Source organism: Salvia splendens, chromosome 3 (genome assembly GCF_004379255.2).
Source record: "Salvia splendens isolate huo1 chromosome 3, SspV2, whole genome shotgun sequence".
Classification (NCBI taxonomy): domain Eukaryota; kingdom Viridiplantae; phylum Streptophyta; class Magnoliopsida; order Lamiales; family Lamiaceae; genus Salvia; species Salvia splendens.
Window position 1 is genome coordinate 13,684,006 of NC_056034.1, and position 16,792 is coordinate 13,700,797.

At 39.3% G+C, this 16,792-nt stretch overlaps 1 protein-coding gene and 1 pseudogene across 1 annotated transcript; both read left to right on the top strand.

The window, feature by feature from the left end:
• Nucleotides 1-1,241: 1,241 nt before the first annotated feature.
• Nucleotides 1,242-2,870, top strand: LOC121794056 (probable 2-oxoglutarate-dependent dioxygenase AOP1). The gene is made up of 3 exons (XM_042192060.1): nucleotides 1,242-1,658; nucleotides 1,936-2,260; nucleotides 2,431-2,870. Exons 1-3 carry the CDS (start codon nucleotides 1,285-1,287, stop codon nucleotides 2,680-2,682), a joined length of 951 nt encoding a protein of 316 aa, XP_042047994.1. The 5' UTR covers nucleotides 1,242-1,284; the 3' UTR covers nucleotides 2,683-2,870.
• A 5,958-nt stretch (nucleotides 2,871-8,828) lies between these two features.
• Nucleotides 8,829-14,961, top strand: LOC121795448 (annotated as a pseudogene).
• Nucleotides 14,962-16,792: the final 1,831 nt, after the last annotated feature.

A 16,792-nucleotide genomic window follows, 5' to 3' on the forward strand; every position in this document is an offset into this window, starting at 1 on the left:
CCTGCCGTTCCGCAAAGTAGGTCTTCCTCTCATCTGATGCGCATCTGATCGTCTTCACAAAGACGGGCCACCTAGGGTATATCCCATCCGCCAAGTAGTAGCCCATATCATGCTAGTTCCCATTGGCGATAAAACTGATGGCCGGACCGACACCCTGGCACTGCTCGTTGAAAAGGGGCGACGAGTTGAGGTCGTTGTTCGACCCGGCTACCACAAAATATGCATGCCAAATCCACAGCCGGTAATCAGCTACGGCCTCGAGGATCATCGTGGGATTTTTTCCCTTGTAGCCGGTCGTGTAGAACCTTTTCCAGGCAGCGGGACAGTTCTTCCACTCCCAATGCATACAATCTATGTTGCCCAACATCCCGGGAAACCCATGCTTCCCCCTGTGCATCTACATCAGATCCTGGCACGCTTCAGGGGTAGGTCTTCGAAGATACTAATCACGGAATATTTCAATGACGCCCTGACAAAAATACTTCAGACAATCCAGGGCAGTTGTCTCACCGATGTGGAGGTACTCGTCCCACATGTCTGCCGCGCCTCCGTAGGCCAACTGCCTGATTGCCGCAGTGCACTTTTGTATAGGTGTGTGGTCGGGTCTGCCAGCCGCATCGTACCTGAACCGGAAACATAAATATCGACGCTCCAAAGCATCAAAGATACGCATAAACACTGCCCTACGCATCCTAAAACGCCGCCTAAAACCGCTGCTCCTCCGCAAAGTAGTCTTCATATAGCCGCTGATGTGCAGCTACGTGATCCCGATCAATCACTGCTCGTCGGTGGACAACGGGTGTAGGTCGAGGTACCGCCGGCTGCAAGACCCTTTGTATCAACCGGTTTATCTCGCGGGACGTATAGGCCTCCAACTCTTCGTTCATTTGTCGTTCGTACTCTTCAGCATCACCACCACTACCACCACTACTACCACCCGCGTTACTCATTTCACGTTGTTGCTCTTGTACAGAAATTAAGATGGAGAGAAAACTCATTAAAACAAGTGGTGCTCTTACAAAACGTACCAACCGAGACGTACCAACCGAGACAAACAAAAGCGATAAGATATGTCTATTTTAAAACTTCATGTTGTTTTCACTCATATAACGATCTACCATTTATATAACTCAGAAATTGTCATTTTCAATTTTTACATTTCTAATCAATCAGCCCATCATAATAATTTAACTATGGTTACTGGTTATAAATAAGTGTTGTTTCTTGAAATTGATCGAAAACACACACACTCTCTCTCTCTCACACACACAAGATCAATCAATCATGGGATCGGAGACAGTTCACAAACTTGCTGTGATAGAATTCACAGACAAGAACACAAACCCTGAGACAGAATCATGGTCGGAGACATGTAAAAAAGTAGTTGATGCTCTAGAAAAATATGGTTGCTTTGTAGCAATTTACGATAAACTCACCCAAGAAATACACAAACAAGTGTTCGAATCCGTGCAAAGCCTATTCTCTCTCCCAACTCAAACTAAGGTCCAAAACAAGTCCTCAAAGCCCCTCTACGGCTACGTCGGCCAGATCCCCTTCCTTCCTCTCTTCGAAAGCATGGGCATCGACGATGCCCACACCGTCCGAGGAATTCAAGATTTCTCAAACGTCATGTGGCCTAACGGAAACCCTACCTTCTGGTACGTGCGTGTGTTTTTGTTGTTTGTTAGTTAGTCGCTTTGAATTCGAAATAGTATCAAATGGTGAAATTTTAATTTTTTCGTAATTGTCTCATCTGCGTACGAAATAACATCTTTTGGTGATCCTCAATACAACGTCATGTACTTTTGAATTTTATTTTATTTTCGTTGTTACTTTATTTTCTTCTCATTTTTTCATGAAACCAATAGACTGTTTTCAAACCTTATAGGACAGAATAAAATTTGACTAAATTTCGTGATTTAAATGACTGTTCAGTGAAAATCTAGTTGCGTACACAAAGTTGGCAGTGGAACTGGAGAAGATCGTGGTGCGAATGGTGTTCGAGAGCTATGGTGTCGGAAAACACCACGAGTGGTACGTGGGATCTGCCAACTACCTCTGCAGAGTGATGAAGTACAGAGAGCCCAAGATCGGTGAGAACAAAATGGCATTTGTGTCACACACAGACAAAAGTTTCATGTCAACTATCCATCAAAACCAAGTTGATGGCCTCGAGATCAAAGCCAAAGATGGCGAATGGTTTGGCGTCCGCGGCCTCCCTCTCTCCTCCATCGTCGTCATGGCCGGTGATGCAATCATGGTCAGTATAGTGTTGTTTGCCTCTTGACTTTGTTGAATTAAACCCTCGTCTCATATCAACTTGGCAGTGATCATGTCTCTTCTATACATTCGTCAATAATCTTTCTTTTTAATATGAGGTCTATTAAGGGGGTGAGTGACTCATTTTAACGGACTTTGTTTTTGGAATAGGCATGGAGCAACAATAGGATAAAGTCCCCTCATCACAGAGTGACTATGGAAGGGAGTGAAGCAAGATACTCACTTGGGCAGTTCTCATTTATGGAGAAAGAGATGGTGGAGACGCCCGATGAGTTCGTGGACGATGAACATCCTCTTAGATACAAGCCATTTGATCATCTCAAGTATCTTGATTTTTTCAGCCAAGAAGAAAACAGAAGGGTAGAGAGTGCTATAACTACCTATTGTGGTGTTTCACAATGATAGTGTGTCATTTGTGTAATAAATTTGTGTGGTTTTTACATAAGTTGAATGTTGTGTTTAAGGAAATAAACTGTACGTTCTCTGTATCGGTTGATTTCCAGTTTGTTGTTTGAAAAATGTAACTTATGTATTGCAATTGGAAACATTGTTTTGGAACATTTTGAATGGCATTTTTTGTTTGCATTAAATTGAAGGAAATTACGGTTGCAATTAAATAAAATAAAATAGGGAAGTAATTTAATTCAGGCCTCTGCTCAGTAATAATGTTGTGATTAATTTAACTAAATAAAGTATATTTTCTAGTAAACTGCCATTTTTTTCTCGAAAAAGTATTATTTTGCTTTTTCAAAAGGAAACATTTTTATTAAGCATTCGAATCAACAATTTCCTTTAGGGTATCAAACATTAAAATATATATTCCCTCCATTTTTAAAAATAAGAAATATTTCCATTTTAGTGTAGTCCCTTAATATTATACATTATTCTCCAATCACTTTTTCTTTCTATCTCACTTACTTTACCAATCATACATAATTAAAATATGTGTCTGTTTTAAAATTCTTATCTATAAAGGATGGAAGGAGTCTTATTTTTGAAAAAAAAATAATGCAGAAAGTAATCACATTATTGTTGACAGGAACATTTATCCTAATAAACCGGGCGATCTAATTAAATTTCAATTAAATTGATTTGAAGATCTCTTGCAATATTAATTTACTTATACTATCGTGCATGCATGGACAAATATATACCAATCGCTGTTCTTTTGTATTATCCATTTGATATCTCGTGTTGTTAAATTGATTAAAAAATCAAATAGATGATAGGTTTAGAATAAGAACTAATAATGCTAATTTAAAAATTGGTATCATATTTGTACTTTTATCTTCGTCTACTTTGATAATGTTGTAAAGGCAAAAATGATACTATATGCCAGCGTTTTTTTATAAATGATTAACGACAAATATCTTTTAAAAAATCACAATCTAGACTCTAGTGCTCGATAGAGAGCGGGTGTATGCACATTGGAACAAGTGTACCCCCAAAATTTTGTATACAATATTTAGTCATATTTTCACAGATTACATTGGTGGCCCAGGGGTAAGATGCATCTTTCTCCAACTCAAATCTTCTTGAGACATGTTCTACTTATAATTTTTTACTTAAACTTTCTCTTCTCCAAATCAACTTTGTTTTAATCATATCACCTCTAATTCATTTTTATTTTGTTCTCAATTCATATTTAAGTTTTATTAATTAATTTATTTTTAACAAATACATTTATTACTTTAACCACTAATGTCACGACCGCCCTTTAGGGTTAATAAATATGGGCAATCGTGATTAAGAGAATTTAATAAAAAGACGAAAAGGACTAGGGTTTTAATAACGAGCTTGACCAACAATTAATATTCAAATAAAAGGACCAAGAATTTGACATAAATTGGTAAAATCCCAAATATTCAATATCCAAATAATTTAGGTTGCAAGCCTAATAAACGATAAGTGAAAGAAATGTCACAGCGGAAACGACCAAGAGTAAGAGTGACGTCATGTGTGAAGACACAACGACACCCATAATTCAAAAACAACAGTTCATTTACCAATTGACTTGCTCAACACCACCGTACTCTCGTCGCCGCTCAACCTGCGCATAAGGAAAACACATGAAGGGCTGAGTACTATAAAAATACTCAATGGGCTCATGCCAAAAACATTTTCAATAAAGAGTAATTTATCATGCCATTCACAAGTAACCGTCGGGGTTTAGCTTTAGAAATGCCCGAGGCACTCAAAATCATTTCCATTTCAAACATCGACTGATCAGTCATTTTCCCATAGACGTTTACCATATCTGCCAATACATGACTTGGAATGTGGCCACAAACCAAGCCACTAGACCGGCCAGCCCGTACGCTAGCACACGATCTACCATAGGTGTACACTAGTCCAAGTAGGGTTTGCGGCCCTACGAGGACCCGAATTCGATTTATATAACAATGGCATATAGCCACATCAGATAGGCACGTAAAAACAAATCACGGCATGATAAATACAGTTTCATTTCCATCGACAAAATATTTAGGACGTTGTCCTTATTTAAAAGAAAGCCCACCTCGACTCCTTAATTCTGAAGTACTTTCTTCCCCTTGATATCACGATTCACTTGCGAGGATTCACCTTTAAAATTTGATAATAGATAAATCAACACACTTTTCACATACATGAATAAAATGCATGCATCCTAATTAACGTTATTTATCTTTCTTTTTTTTTATTATTCGGCGGCCGCGTACGCCCCTAATTCCTCCGTTGGCTCCTCGTATGTTTCCTCAACGATATCGAAATAAAATCCCCAAAATTATAAAAGTGCATAATTAAATTATCGCAACCATTTCCCTTTGAAAATATATTTATTTCGGACTTAGCAAAATCTATTCGCGTCCCAAAAGCATTAAAATCATCAGCACAAGATTTTATTTAGAGCAACCCAACACAATTATATAATTCGGCCCAAGTAATTATCAATTCACCCTTATTCCTCCAAATTCATTTAGGGGCCCAAAAATTATTCACTTAGGATAGCCCAGTATTTAATATCCCAGCCTACTATTAGTCTTCAATTTAATTTGGGAGTCCAATTAGTAGCCCAACAATTTAATTTAAAAAAAAACCCAACATACTCCCTTCTCTACCATCGTCCTATCTCCTTTTTTTCTTCCCACTTTCCCCCAAATTGAGAAATCCCCCACCCCGTTGTCTCTCTCTCCGTCACCCCAACAGGATCAACATCCAACACCCTTCTCCGCCGCCGACCATACTCCGGCGATGGAAGCTCCTTCGATCCCCACCAGCCGTGAATCGCACACCACCATCAACCTCATCACCTTCCAAACTTACCACCGCTGTCCTCAGCAGTTTATCGTCGATGCAGGGGAGGAGTTCGCTGTTCAGCCGCTGCTTGTTCACCCCTCCGTCGCACACGGGTGTACCATCGGCAGTAGCGCCGGTTCGCTGCAGTGGAGTCACCGCAGCCGAGCGGCAGCGCTGAGTCAGGCGCCTGCTGTCGCTGCTCTGTATTGCCGTTGTCCGGTTGCTGTCAATGCTCGAACGGTCCCCGAACAGCTCCGAAACAGGATGAAATTCGTCTTTTGATTTGCTTCTCGGATCGATTATTTCACTGGTTTGGAACACCCCCTAACTAGTCCCGATTAACCCGAAAGATAAGTCTATTACAAAGTTATATTCCTTTCGTATTTTTCGATTAATCCCCGCTGTATTCCATTATTAACGTTCGCTTGATGTTGGTCTCGGGTTGGTTTCTTTCCATTTGGTTCGATTCCTAATTGATGTGTTCTAGCAGAATTTGAGTTCTAACTGTACGGTATGCTCCAGTATAAAGTATATAATAGGAATAGGAATTGGAATTGGATTTGGGTGGGGAATATATACCTTCAATTTGCAGACAGATTGTGAAAGAATAGATGATGAATCTTCCCCTGATTTTAGTTCTGGTTTTCTGTAGAGAAGAGTGAATCAGTTGATTTCAAAGCATTTAGAATAGAGAGGAATTTCTGCGGAATTTACCTTGAATTTGATTGAGTAGAAGAAATCTTGTGTTCTTGTTGCAGAGAATGAATAGGAGAAAGAATGATTGTGACGTGAATATTATAGAGGGGGTTACAGATATAGGAGAGATGGAGCGTTTTTTTTAACGTGGGTTGAGGGGAGGATTCGAATTTCCTCTTTTCCTTATTTTGAATCAATTTGAATTTATTTGGTATTTATTTGCAGTTCACGGAGGAGGAATATCTACTCACGGAGGAGGAAAATCTGCGTAGAATATTTAATTAAAGATATTTTATTTTAATTAGTTTAGTTTAATTCACAACCCATTGTATTTAATATTAAATTGTGCAGTGCGCAATTTATTTATCACGGACTGGATTTTTATAATATTTATTTAATTTATCGGATCCAACACGGAATTGAGTCCAATAGATATTCTTCACGGACAGGAATTAATTAAATTCGCGCAGTCATTTATCTCACAAATCTCTAGTTCAGCAACAATTAATTCACCAACAATTAATTCACGGACTTTGCAAATATAAAAGCATAAATACAAGTACTTTAGGGTTCGAAAAGTAGGGCGTTACATCCTACCACTCTTAACAGAAATTTCGTCCCGAAATTTGTTACCCTCAAGTAAAGAGTTCCGGGTACAATTCCATCATTTTATCCTCATTCTCCCACGTGGCTTCTTCATGCCCATGATTTTCCCATAGTACTTTCACACAAGCAACATTTTTATTTCTCACAACTTGGATCTTTCGATCCAAAATAGATCGGGGTCTCTCCTCATAGCTCAAGTCTGGATTCAACGCGACCTCCTCAAAACGGATCACGTGCTTTGGGTCGAACATGTTTTTCCGTAACTGCGACACATGGAAAATGTTGTGCACATTTCCAAGGTTTGGTGGTAGCACCAATCGATATGCAACGGGGCCCACTCCTTCGAGAATTTCGTAAGGTCCGATAAATCGCGGCTTCAATTTGCCCTTGACGCCAAATCGGGTTATCCATTTTGACGGGGATAAAATAAACTGATATTTCGTAAGGTCCGATAAAATATACTGATATTTCTTGATTTATTCACAAGCATAATAAAAATCACTAATATAACTTAATTACACAGAAATCACTTTTATTAATTTCATGTGTTTATTTGTAAAATGGGTCATAAGATGGATTGTGGTTAGCTTGGGCAGCGTTTTTATTTGGATTTGGGTCTGTGCCAATAAAAAATGAACTAATTTCATTTGAGTTGATCCATTTAAATTATGAATTTTCTATTTAAAAAAAAATCTCTCTGGAGAAAATTATTCTTCACTAACAATATTTTAATTATTCTTTTTTACAATCTCTCGTACTCACTTCTTCACATTACATGTGACCCACTTTCCTTTTTAATTTGTCCTAATTAAGATGACTCATTACTAAAAATGAAAATATCTTTATCTCTACTTTATTCTCTCTCTCTCTTACTTTATCTTTCCACTTAACATACTTCCTCCGTCCCTTAAGAGTATGCACTATTTCCTTTTTCGTCCGTCTCCAAAGAGTATGAACTTTCAATTTTGAAAACTCTCCTCTCTAATGAAGTGGGACTCATTCTCCTCTAACAATACTTAAAAAACTTTCTCTATCCATCTCTCTCTTACTTTACCTATAATGCATTAAAACTCATACCAAACCCAAAGTTCATATTCTTTGGGGACGGAGAGAGTACAAAATAAAGTTGCATAAAATCTCGTGTCTCCCAAAGAAGGAGTCATCTTCCTTGAAACGGAGAGAGTACTTTATTAATTGTATATTAAATTCGTGTCTTTTAAAAAATTCGTAATCCTTTTTAAAGTGGGTGCAAATTGCTTAATTTACATCTTGATTAATAAATGCATTTATCTTTGCTGTTCGTTATATTCCCCCTTCCTCAAAGAATATGCACTTTGGGGATGACACGAGTTTTAATATAAAATTGATAAAATAAGAGAGATGTAGAGAGAAAAAGTAAGTATAGTATTATTAATGGAGAATTAGTTCCACATCATTAGAGAAAAGTGACTTTCCAAAATTAAAAGTGCATATTCTTGTGGGACGGATTAAAAAGGAAAAAATGCATAATTTTGTGGGACGAAGATATTAATATATAAATTTGTTTTCATTGGTATTAGTGAAGTCAATGCAAGCTGTCACTGACGGCTAAAAATAATATTAGAAAATTGCATCATATTTTTATATTTTTATTTACTACAATTATTTGATATTTCTACTGTAAAAAATAATAAAGAAAAAAAGAGATGATGTGTATATATAAACCAGGTGTTAACTTCACTCAAACGGCGACCTACTATTTATTTAATGCGAAAATTGTCATTTTCAGTTCACATTTCTGATAATTATTCAGCGCATCAAAAAACTTACTCCCTCCTTCCGGTTTAAAGTGAAAAGTGAGTCGTTTGTTTTTTACTTTTTTTTCACCCCATTTTATGTCAAAATGAAGAGAATAATAAAGTAATAAATGAAATAAAATAAAGATATGATATTTGGATTTGAAAAAATATATCACTAAAATGGGATGATCCAAAAAGAAAACGATTAAATAAGTGGGATTGAAAGAGTAACAAACTATGATATCTAGTTACAAATAAGTGCCAAAAACAACACAACTGTTTCTTGAAATTGATTGGAAACTCTCTCTTTCTCTCTATATATTCTCTCTCACACAAAAAAAGATCAATCAAATCATGGGACCGGAGACGGTACACAAACTTCCTGTGATAGATTAGAATTCACAGACAAGAACACAAGCCCTGAGACAGAATCGTGGTCGGAGACAAGCAAAAAGGTAGTTGATGCTCTTGAACAATATGGTTGTTTTGTCGCAGTTTACGACAAAATCACCCAAGAAATCCACACGCAATTGTTCGAATCCGTACAATACCTCTTCTCTCTCCCAACGCAAACCAAGATCCAAAACAAGTCCTCTAAGCCCCTCCACGGCTACGAAGGCCAAAAAGCCTATTTTCCGCTCTCGGAAAGCATGAGCATCGGCGACGCCCACACTGTTGGTTTCTGGAAAATCGAAACAGTAACCGTAAAAGTGTTTAGCCGAGTCGAGGAGGCCTCTTTCCGCAAGACGAGATACGCCCTGGTAGTGCTCTTGGTTCCTGCAGAGCTTATGATGCAGAATGCTTGTGTATTATGGTGTAGAGATGCATGGAATGACTAGTCTATTTATAGGCTCAGTCCACTGCTGGGGGTCAACAGCCATGATGACTGTCATCATTGCGAGAGTGTAACTGCCGAACGTTACAAACCGTTACGAGAGCTTGTGGCAGGAGTGTTGTTGGGATTCGCACACACAAGGCTTTCACACACTCAATAAGATCACACACACACTCACTGTTGTATGAGATCACACAATGCAGAAAACACACACACTCACACTTTGAGTATTGAAGATGATAATCTTGGAGAGAAAACTGGAAAACTCTTTATTGATTAAACTCTCTACCCTAAACTACATACACGGTGAGCTATTTAAAGCTCTACAATCAAGTAGCAACTGCTACTAACTAACTACAAGAAGAATCAAGAAAGCAAGAAGAATAACCGCTACATCTCAGCTAACTAACTGCTGCTCCAACGGCTAGTTCGGCTAGGTTGCTTCTTCCTTCTCGGTTCAAGACCGAACTCCTTCCTCGGTTCAAGACCGAACTCCTTCCTCGGCTCAAGACCGAACTCCTTCTCGGCTTACAACCGAACTCTTCCTTCTCAGCTCATTCCAGCTCAACGCCGAGCTTCCTTACCGAGCTTCCTTACCGCTGAGCTTACCGACTTCTGCCTTCTTCTTCTCGGCTAGTTCCAGGCTAGTTCCAGCTCGGTAAGCCGAGCTTACCGAACTCCTTTCTAGCCGAGCTTCTTCCAACTGAAATGAGCACTCCATTATTACAATTCTCCACCTGAGGGCTCATCTCAGTTCTTGCACAAACATTGATCAATTTCTTGCAATGATCAAACTTGTCTCTACCTAGAGACTTTGTTAGCATGTCAGCCGGATTGTGCAAGGTGTTAATCTTAATTACCTTCTTTTTAAACAACCACTTGCAACTGATCAGCTTCCTCTCCTTTCCATCTGTATTCAGCTTGGATTTGTCCACCAAAATCCATGTTTTGTTCTTGAGTAAAGACTCTATTTCCTCATTCATGGCTTCAATCCATCTTTCTCTATCTTTGCTCTGCATAGCTTCTTTATATGTGAGTGGATCTGCACCATCAATACTTTCAGCTGCACACAGAGCATAATACACAACATCAAAGAACTTTGTTGGTGGCCTTGTTTCTCTTCTAACTCTGTCCCTTGCAAGCTGATAGTCTCTGATAGAGTCTGATATAGACTCACCAGCCTAGTTGCCCTGAGTTGGAGCCTCTTCTTTATCTGAATCAGACTCACTCCCTGAGTCAATAACTCCACCTGCTCCTAGGCCAACCCCCACAGGCTCCACCTTGAAGAAATCACCCTCATCTTCACTGGAGTCCAGCTTATCTTTCAGGTATGGCATCTGATCCTCCAAGAACACCACATCCCTACTCACCAAGACCTTCTGCTTACCGGGCTCAATACACCAGAGCCTATACCCCTTAACACCCCTCTGATACCCCAGCAAGATACATTTCAGAGCCCTAGCTTCAAGCTTACTTTGCCTAGCATGAGCATAGGCCACACACCCAAACACCTTGTATTTTGAGTAGTCACTATGAGCTCCATACCACATGTAATCAGGAGTTTCAGATTTCAGGGCAGTAGATGGGCATTTATTGATGAGATAGGCTGCTGTATACACAGCCTCACCCCAGAATCTGCTGCTCAAACCAGAACCAAGAAGTAGGCACCTCACCCTCTCTAGGATTGTCCTATTCATCCTCTCCACAACACCATTTTGCTGAGGATTACCAGGAACAGTCCGGTGCCTCTTCATACCCTTCTCTTTACAAAACAGATCAAACTCAGCAGACAAGAACTCTAGGCCATTGTCTGTCCTTAAGCATTTAACACTTCTACCCTTCTCTAGCTCAACCTCCTTACACCATATCTTGAACTTTGTGAGTGTTTCAGATTTTTCTTTAAGAATATATACCCACAACTTCCTTGTATAGTCATCAATGATAGCTAGATAATATTTTCCTCCACCAATTGAACACACCGGTGAAGGCCCCCAAAGATCACTATGTATGTAGTCTAAAGGGGCTGTAGAAGAGTGAATACCTGTAGGATAGGGTGCCTTCTTAGCCTTTCCAAGTATACATTGCTCACAGGGGTCCATCTTGTTGAAATCTCCAGAGATCAGACCCTTCTTGATGAGTTCTTTCAAGCTTCCTTCAGCTGGGTGGCCCAATCTCTTGTGCCATAGCATTATGGAATCATCTGACACTGCATTGCTTTCTCCATCAACAGCCTTAGCCTTCAGATAATAGAGAATATGCTCTCTGTCAGCCTCCATCATCACTGCATCTCCAGATTTCACAAACAATTTTCCTTGACTCATCAATATGGTGAACCCTTTCTGCTCCAGCATTCCCAATGAGATGAGGTTCCTCTTCACTTCTGGAATATACCTCACCCCAGTTAGGATCTTTATAGAGCCATCTTGTAGGCTTAGCTTTACCTTCCCTATTCCTTTGATCTGACAAATGTGATTATTACCAAGAACAACCGTACCCGATGCTTCTTGAAGATCATGAAACCAGCTTCTATTGGGGCACATATGGAAGCTGCACCCCGAGTCCATTATCCACCTATGACTGACCCCACTATCACTGATATTCATGAGTTGAGCCGGGGGATCAGCACTCTCCACACAATCAGATTGATTGTGTCCCTCAGAGGCCATCTTTCTCTTCCATGCATGACAATCTTTCTTCAAATGTCCAGGTTTCTTGCACCAATAGCAAGCTCTGGTTTCCTTCTGAGCATCAGAACTTGAGGGTTTAGGGTCCTCAAACTTCTTCTTGAAGTTCTGCTTCTTGAACTTCTTCACATTCAAGGCCTCTGCAGCTTGAACATTGGAGCTTGCAGAGCCTCTGTTGGCTGTCTTCTGGAGTTCTTTGGCCATCAAGGCTGAATAGACTTCTGCATAGGTGATAGGTTTATCTCTTCCATAGATAATTGCATCACTTAGCTGGTCATACGAGCTAGGCAAGGCATTCAATGTGAGAATGGCCTTATCCTCATCTGAGATCTTGACATCAACAGATCCCAGGTCATCAATGATCTTGTTGAACTCCTCTAGCTGCTCAATGATGGACCTATCTCCAGAAAAACTATAGGCATACAGCCTCTTCTTGAGATACAGCCGGTTAGCCAAGGATTTGGCCAAGTAAACTTCATCTAACTTGTCCAAGATCTCCACCGCAGTCTTGGCTTCTTGAACTTCCCTCAAGACCTTATCTCCAAGGCACAGAATCACTGCAGAATGTGCCTTGAGCTGCATTTCCTCCATCTTTGCCTGAGCTTTTTCATCAAGCACTGGAGCCTTTCCTTTCTCCTCTGGTTTTGCAAGAACTGCCGCCAAGCCTTGTTGAATTAAAACCGCCTTCATCTTCATCTTCCACAGGCCATAATCATTCTTGCCTGTGAACTTTTCTGCATCAAGCCTTGCTGCCATCTCTGAAACCGTTTGATCCTCTGCAAATCAGCTTCAATATCCCTTCCCACAGACGGCGCCACTTGTTGGGATTCGCACACACAAGGCTTTCACACACTCAATAAGATCACACACACACTCACTGTTGTATGAGATCACACAATGCAGAAAACACACACACTCACACTTTGAGTATTGAAGATGATAATCTTAGAGAGAAAACTGGAAAACTCTTTATTGATTAAACTCTCTACCCTAAACTACATACACGGTGAGCTATTTAAAGCTCTACAATCAAGTAGCAACTGCTACTAACTAACTACAAGAAGAATCAAGAAAGCAAGAAGAATAACCGCTACATCTCAGCTAACTAACTGCTGCTCCAACGGCTAGTTCGGCTAGGTTGCTTCTTCCTTCTCGGTTCAAGACCGAACTCCTTCCTCGGTTCAAGACCGAACTCCTTCCTTGGCTCAAGACCGAACTCCTTCTCGGCTTACAACCGAACTCTTCCTTCTCGGCTCATTCCAGCTCAACGCCGAGCTTCCTTACCGAGCTTCCTTACCGAGCTTCCTTACCGCTGAGCTTACCGACTTCTGCCTTCTTCTTCTCGGCTAGTTCCAGGCTAGTTCCAGCTCGGTAAGCCGAGCTTACCGAACTCCTTTCTAGCCGAGCTTCTTCCAACTGAAATGAGCACTCCATTATTACAAGTGTGCCTTTCGCGTGTGGACGGGCTCAGGCTCGGGCGGGCGGCGGCGGCGCGCGTGTGAGCTCTTTCACCCATCTTGGTCTACTATAATTATTAAGTAACATAAAGTCACTTAATTTAAGCACATTAAAATATGTGTTACTTCTCCTATGTGGGATAATTAACACTAGTTAATTATTCCCTAAGCTCAAACTCTAAGTTTTAATTAAAAGTTAATTATGCCCAACTTTAATTCACTATTTCTCACTCACCGGAAATCGGATTTGAGAAAGTGAATATACTACATTTATCTACGTAAAATTTAGATCGACGCTATATCATTTAATTTCACAATATTAAATGTCTCGTCACATTTATTATTTGGTCAAAATCCATTGACCAGACATATTTAATCCATGATTTTTACACACACCATCCAAGGACTTCACGATTTCTCCAACGTCATGTGGCCTAACGGAAACCCAGCCTTCTGGTAAGTGCGGGTTTTCTTATAATTATAAACAATTAGTCTGACTTGTATAGACGACACAAGTTATAATTTTAATGTACAGTTGTTGTTAAAGTAAGAAAGAGAAAGAGAAAAAAAAAACAGATAAAGTGATTTAAATGATCATTATCCCTTTCAGTGAAAATCTTGTTGCGTACACAAAGGTGGCAGCGGATCTGGAGAGGATCGTGGTGCGGATGGTGTTCGAGAGCTATGGTGTCGGAAAACACCACGAGTCGCACGTGGGATCCGCCAACTACCTCTGCAGGGTGATGAAGTACAGAGATCCCGAGATTAGTGAGACCAAAATGGCATTTGTGCCACACACGGACAAAAGTTTCATGTCAACTATCCATCAAAACAATGTCGATGGCCTCGAGATCAAAGCCAAAGATGGCGAATGGTTCGGCCTTCACGGCCTCTCCTTCTCCTCGGTCGTCGTCATGGCTGGTGATGCAATCATGGTCAGTTCCATTCATTTATAGATTTGTTTTATCTTTTTACTTTATTGAAATCTTCATTTATAGCGATCCAATCTCTTTCTATATATTATTGGATTATTTTATTGCTTTATGAGACCTTTTAAGGTGATGAGTGGTCTGTTTAATTTAGCGGACTTTGGTTTGGAATAGGCATGGAGCAATGATAGGATAAAATCCCCTATTCACAGAGTGACGATGGAAGGGAATGAAGCAAGATACTCACTTGCTCAGTTCACAGTCATGGAGAAAGATATGGTGAAGGCGCCCAATGAGTTCGTGGACGAAGATCATCCTTTGAGATACAAGCCATTTGATCATCTCAAGTTTCTTAATTTTTTCAACCAAGAAGAGAACAGAATGCTGGAGAGTCCTATACATACCTATTGTGGTCTTTAAGGAATCAAACTATTTTGTGTGTTGCGAATCTAAGGGGTGTAATCGTCATTTCATTATTTTTCGATCCGGGCTCTCTTTATTTCGGTAATTTTCCTTTCATTGTTTGAATTTTGATCATTAATAATATATTTTGATTTACAAAAATTAAGTTTTCTATTACCCCACGGTAAAGTCATTCTTATGTAATGTTTGAATTTGAAGAAACTGTTATCAATATAATGCTATCGTTGGTTTTGGAACTTATTAAGGGCATCTTTGTTTGCATTTAATTGTTATACATTTTGAAAAAAACAATAATACTGTCCTAAGACTCCTAACAAGTTGTCGTCACATTAAATGACAATTAAATTGATTGAGTATCTTCTCTTGCATTATTAAACTCATACGGACGAAGAATATTTTTTTATCCATCGCTGTTTTATTATTTTATTACCCACATGATATGGGTAGGTTCAGTATTTTATTATACAGTTGATACGGGTTGGTATAGACTTTCAGTAAATCTTACTGTAGTTATGTTTTTTTTATTATCCAGTTGATAAGGATTGTTTTTATGATAATTAACTAATCAGCCTATCAAACTAAATCAGCTATGATATTTAGTTATAATTAAGTCGAAAAAGATATCATGGAGTATATAGGAAATATATTGGAAAAAGTTGGCGTCTGGGTGCTACTTTTATATATCCCCTCTGTCCGATTAAATATACAATATTTGGGAATCGGCACGGGTTTTTATGTAATGTTGTTTTGTGAGTTAATGAGGAGAGAGTAAAGTAAGAGAGATGCAAAATAGAGATAGAGATGTTTTCATTTTAGGAAATGATTCATTTTTAATTGGACAATCTAAAAAAGAAAACGTTTTATTTTTAATGGGACAGAGAGAGTATTAGTTTACAATAAAAGGTGAGTACAAATGGTAAAAGTGAAATGTAACAAATTTTTAGAGACATACGAAAATAGGAATAAGTGATAAATTTTGAGGGACAGATAGTGTATTAGAAAATACTATGAATTAAAATAATTACGAAACGTAAGTATCACTTTTACATATTATTTGTACTATTAATTTTATATTGCGGAGTTAAAAGAGTTTGTACTTACTATTTAAAATAAAATTATATTAGTAAAAATAAAATAAGATGCTTATTAGTAGATGACCCGATGATAGAAAAATACTCGTATTGCCAGACATGGATTTAGGGAGTAGTACAATTTTCTTTACAAGTAGTACTTCCCTCCTAAGAGCATCAGCAATGGCACGGAATTCCCAATGAAATTTCCCGTGGAATTCCCCAAAACATCTTCTGCCACGTCATACGAACTTTCCACTGCACTGCCACGTCATAAGGAATTCTCACTGCACAGTGGCGGACATCCCGAAGAACTTCCCACAATTAAAAAAATTCACAAATTCACAAATTAAACAATTTCCGGAAGTAAGAAATTTACGGAATTAAATAGTCGACACGAATACGGTGAAAATGCAACCACTTTATTTAAAAAAAATACTTCATTATAAAAAAAATACATAATTACAAAAATAATTACATTATTAAAATAAAAACCGGCTTCTCACTCCTCGGATTCCCCGTCGCCGCCACCCCCTCGTCGTCACCGTCCGACATGTCTCCAAACCCCAAATCGCGCCGCATATTGTTGATGAGGGTTTTAAGCGACCGCTTGTAATGGGGGTCGGTCGATTGGTGCCATTCAATCATTGCACGTAACAAGGTTTCATGTGCCGCGATGCGGGCGAATGAGGGGTTCTCGGGATCGTTTTGGGCGGGTGCTGCCGATTGGGCCTCGGCGGATCCGCTGGTGCTTCCCC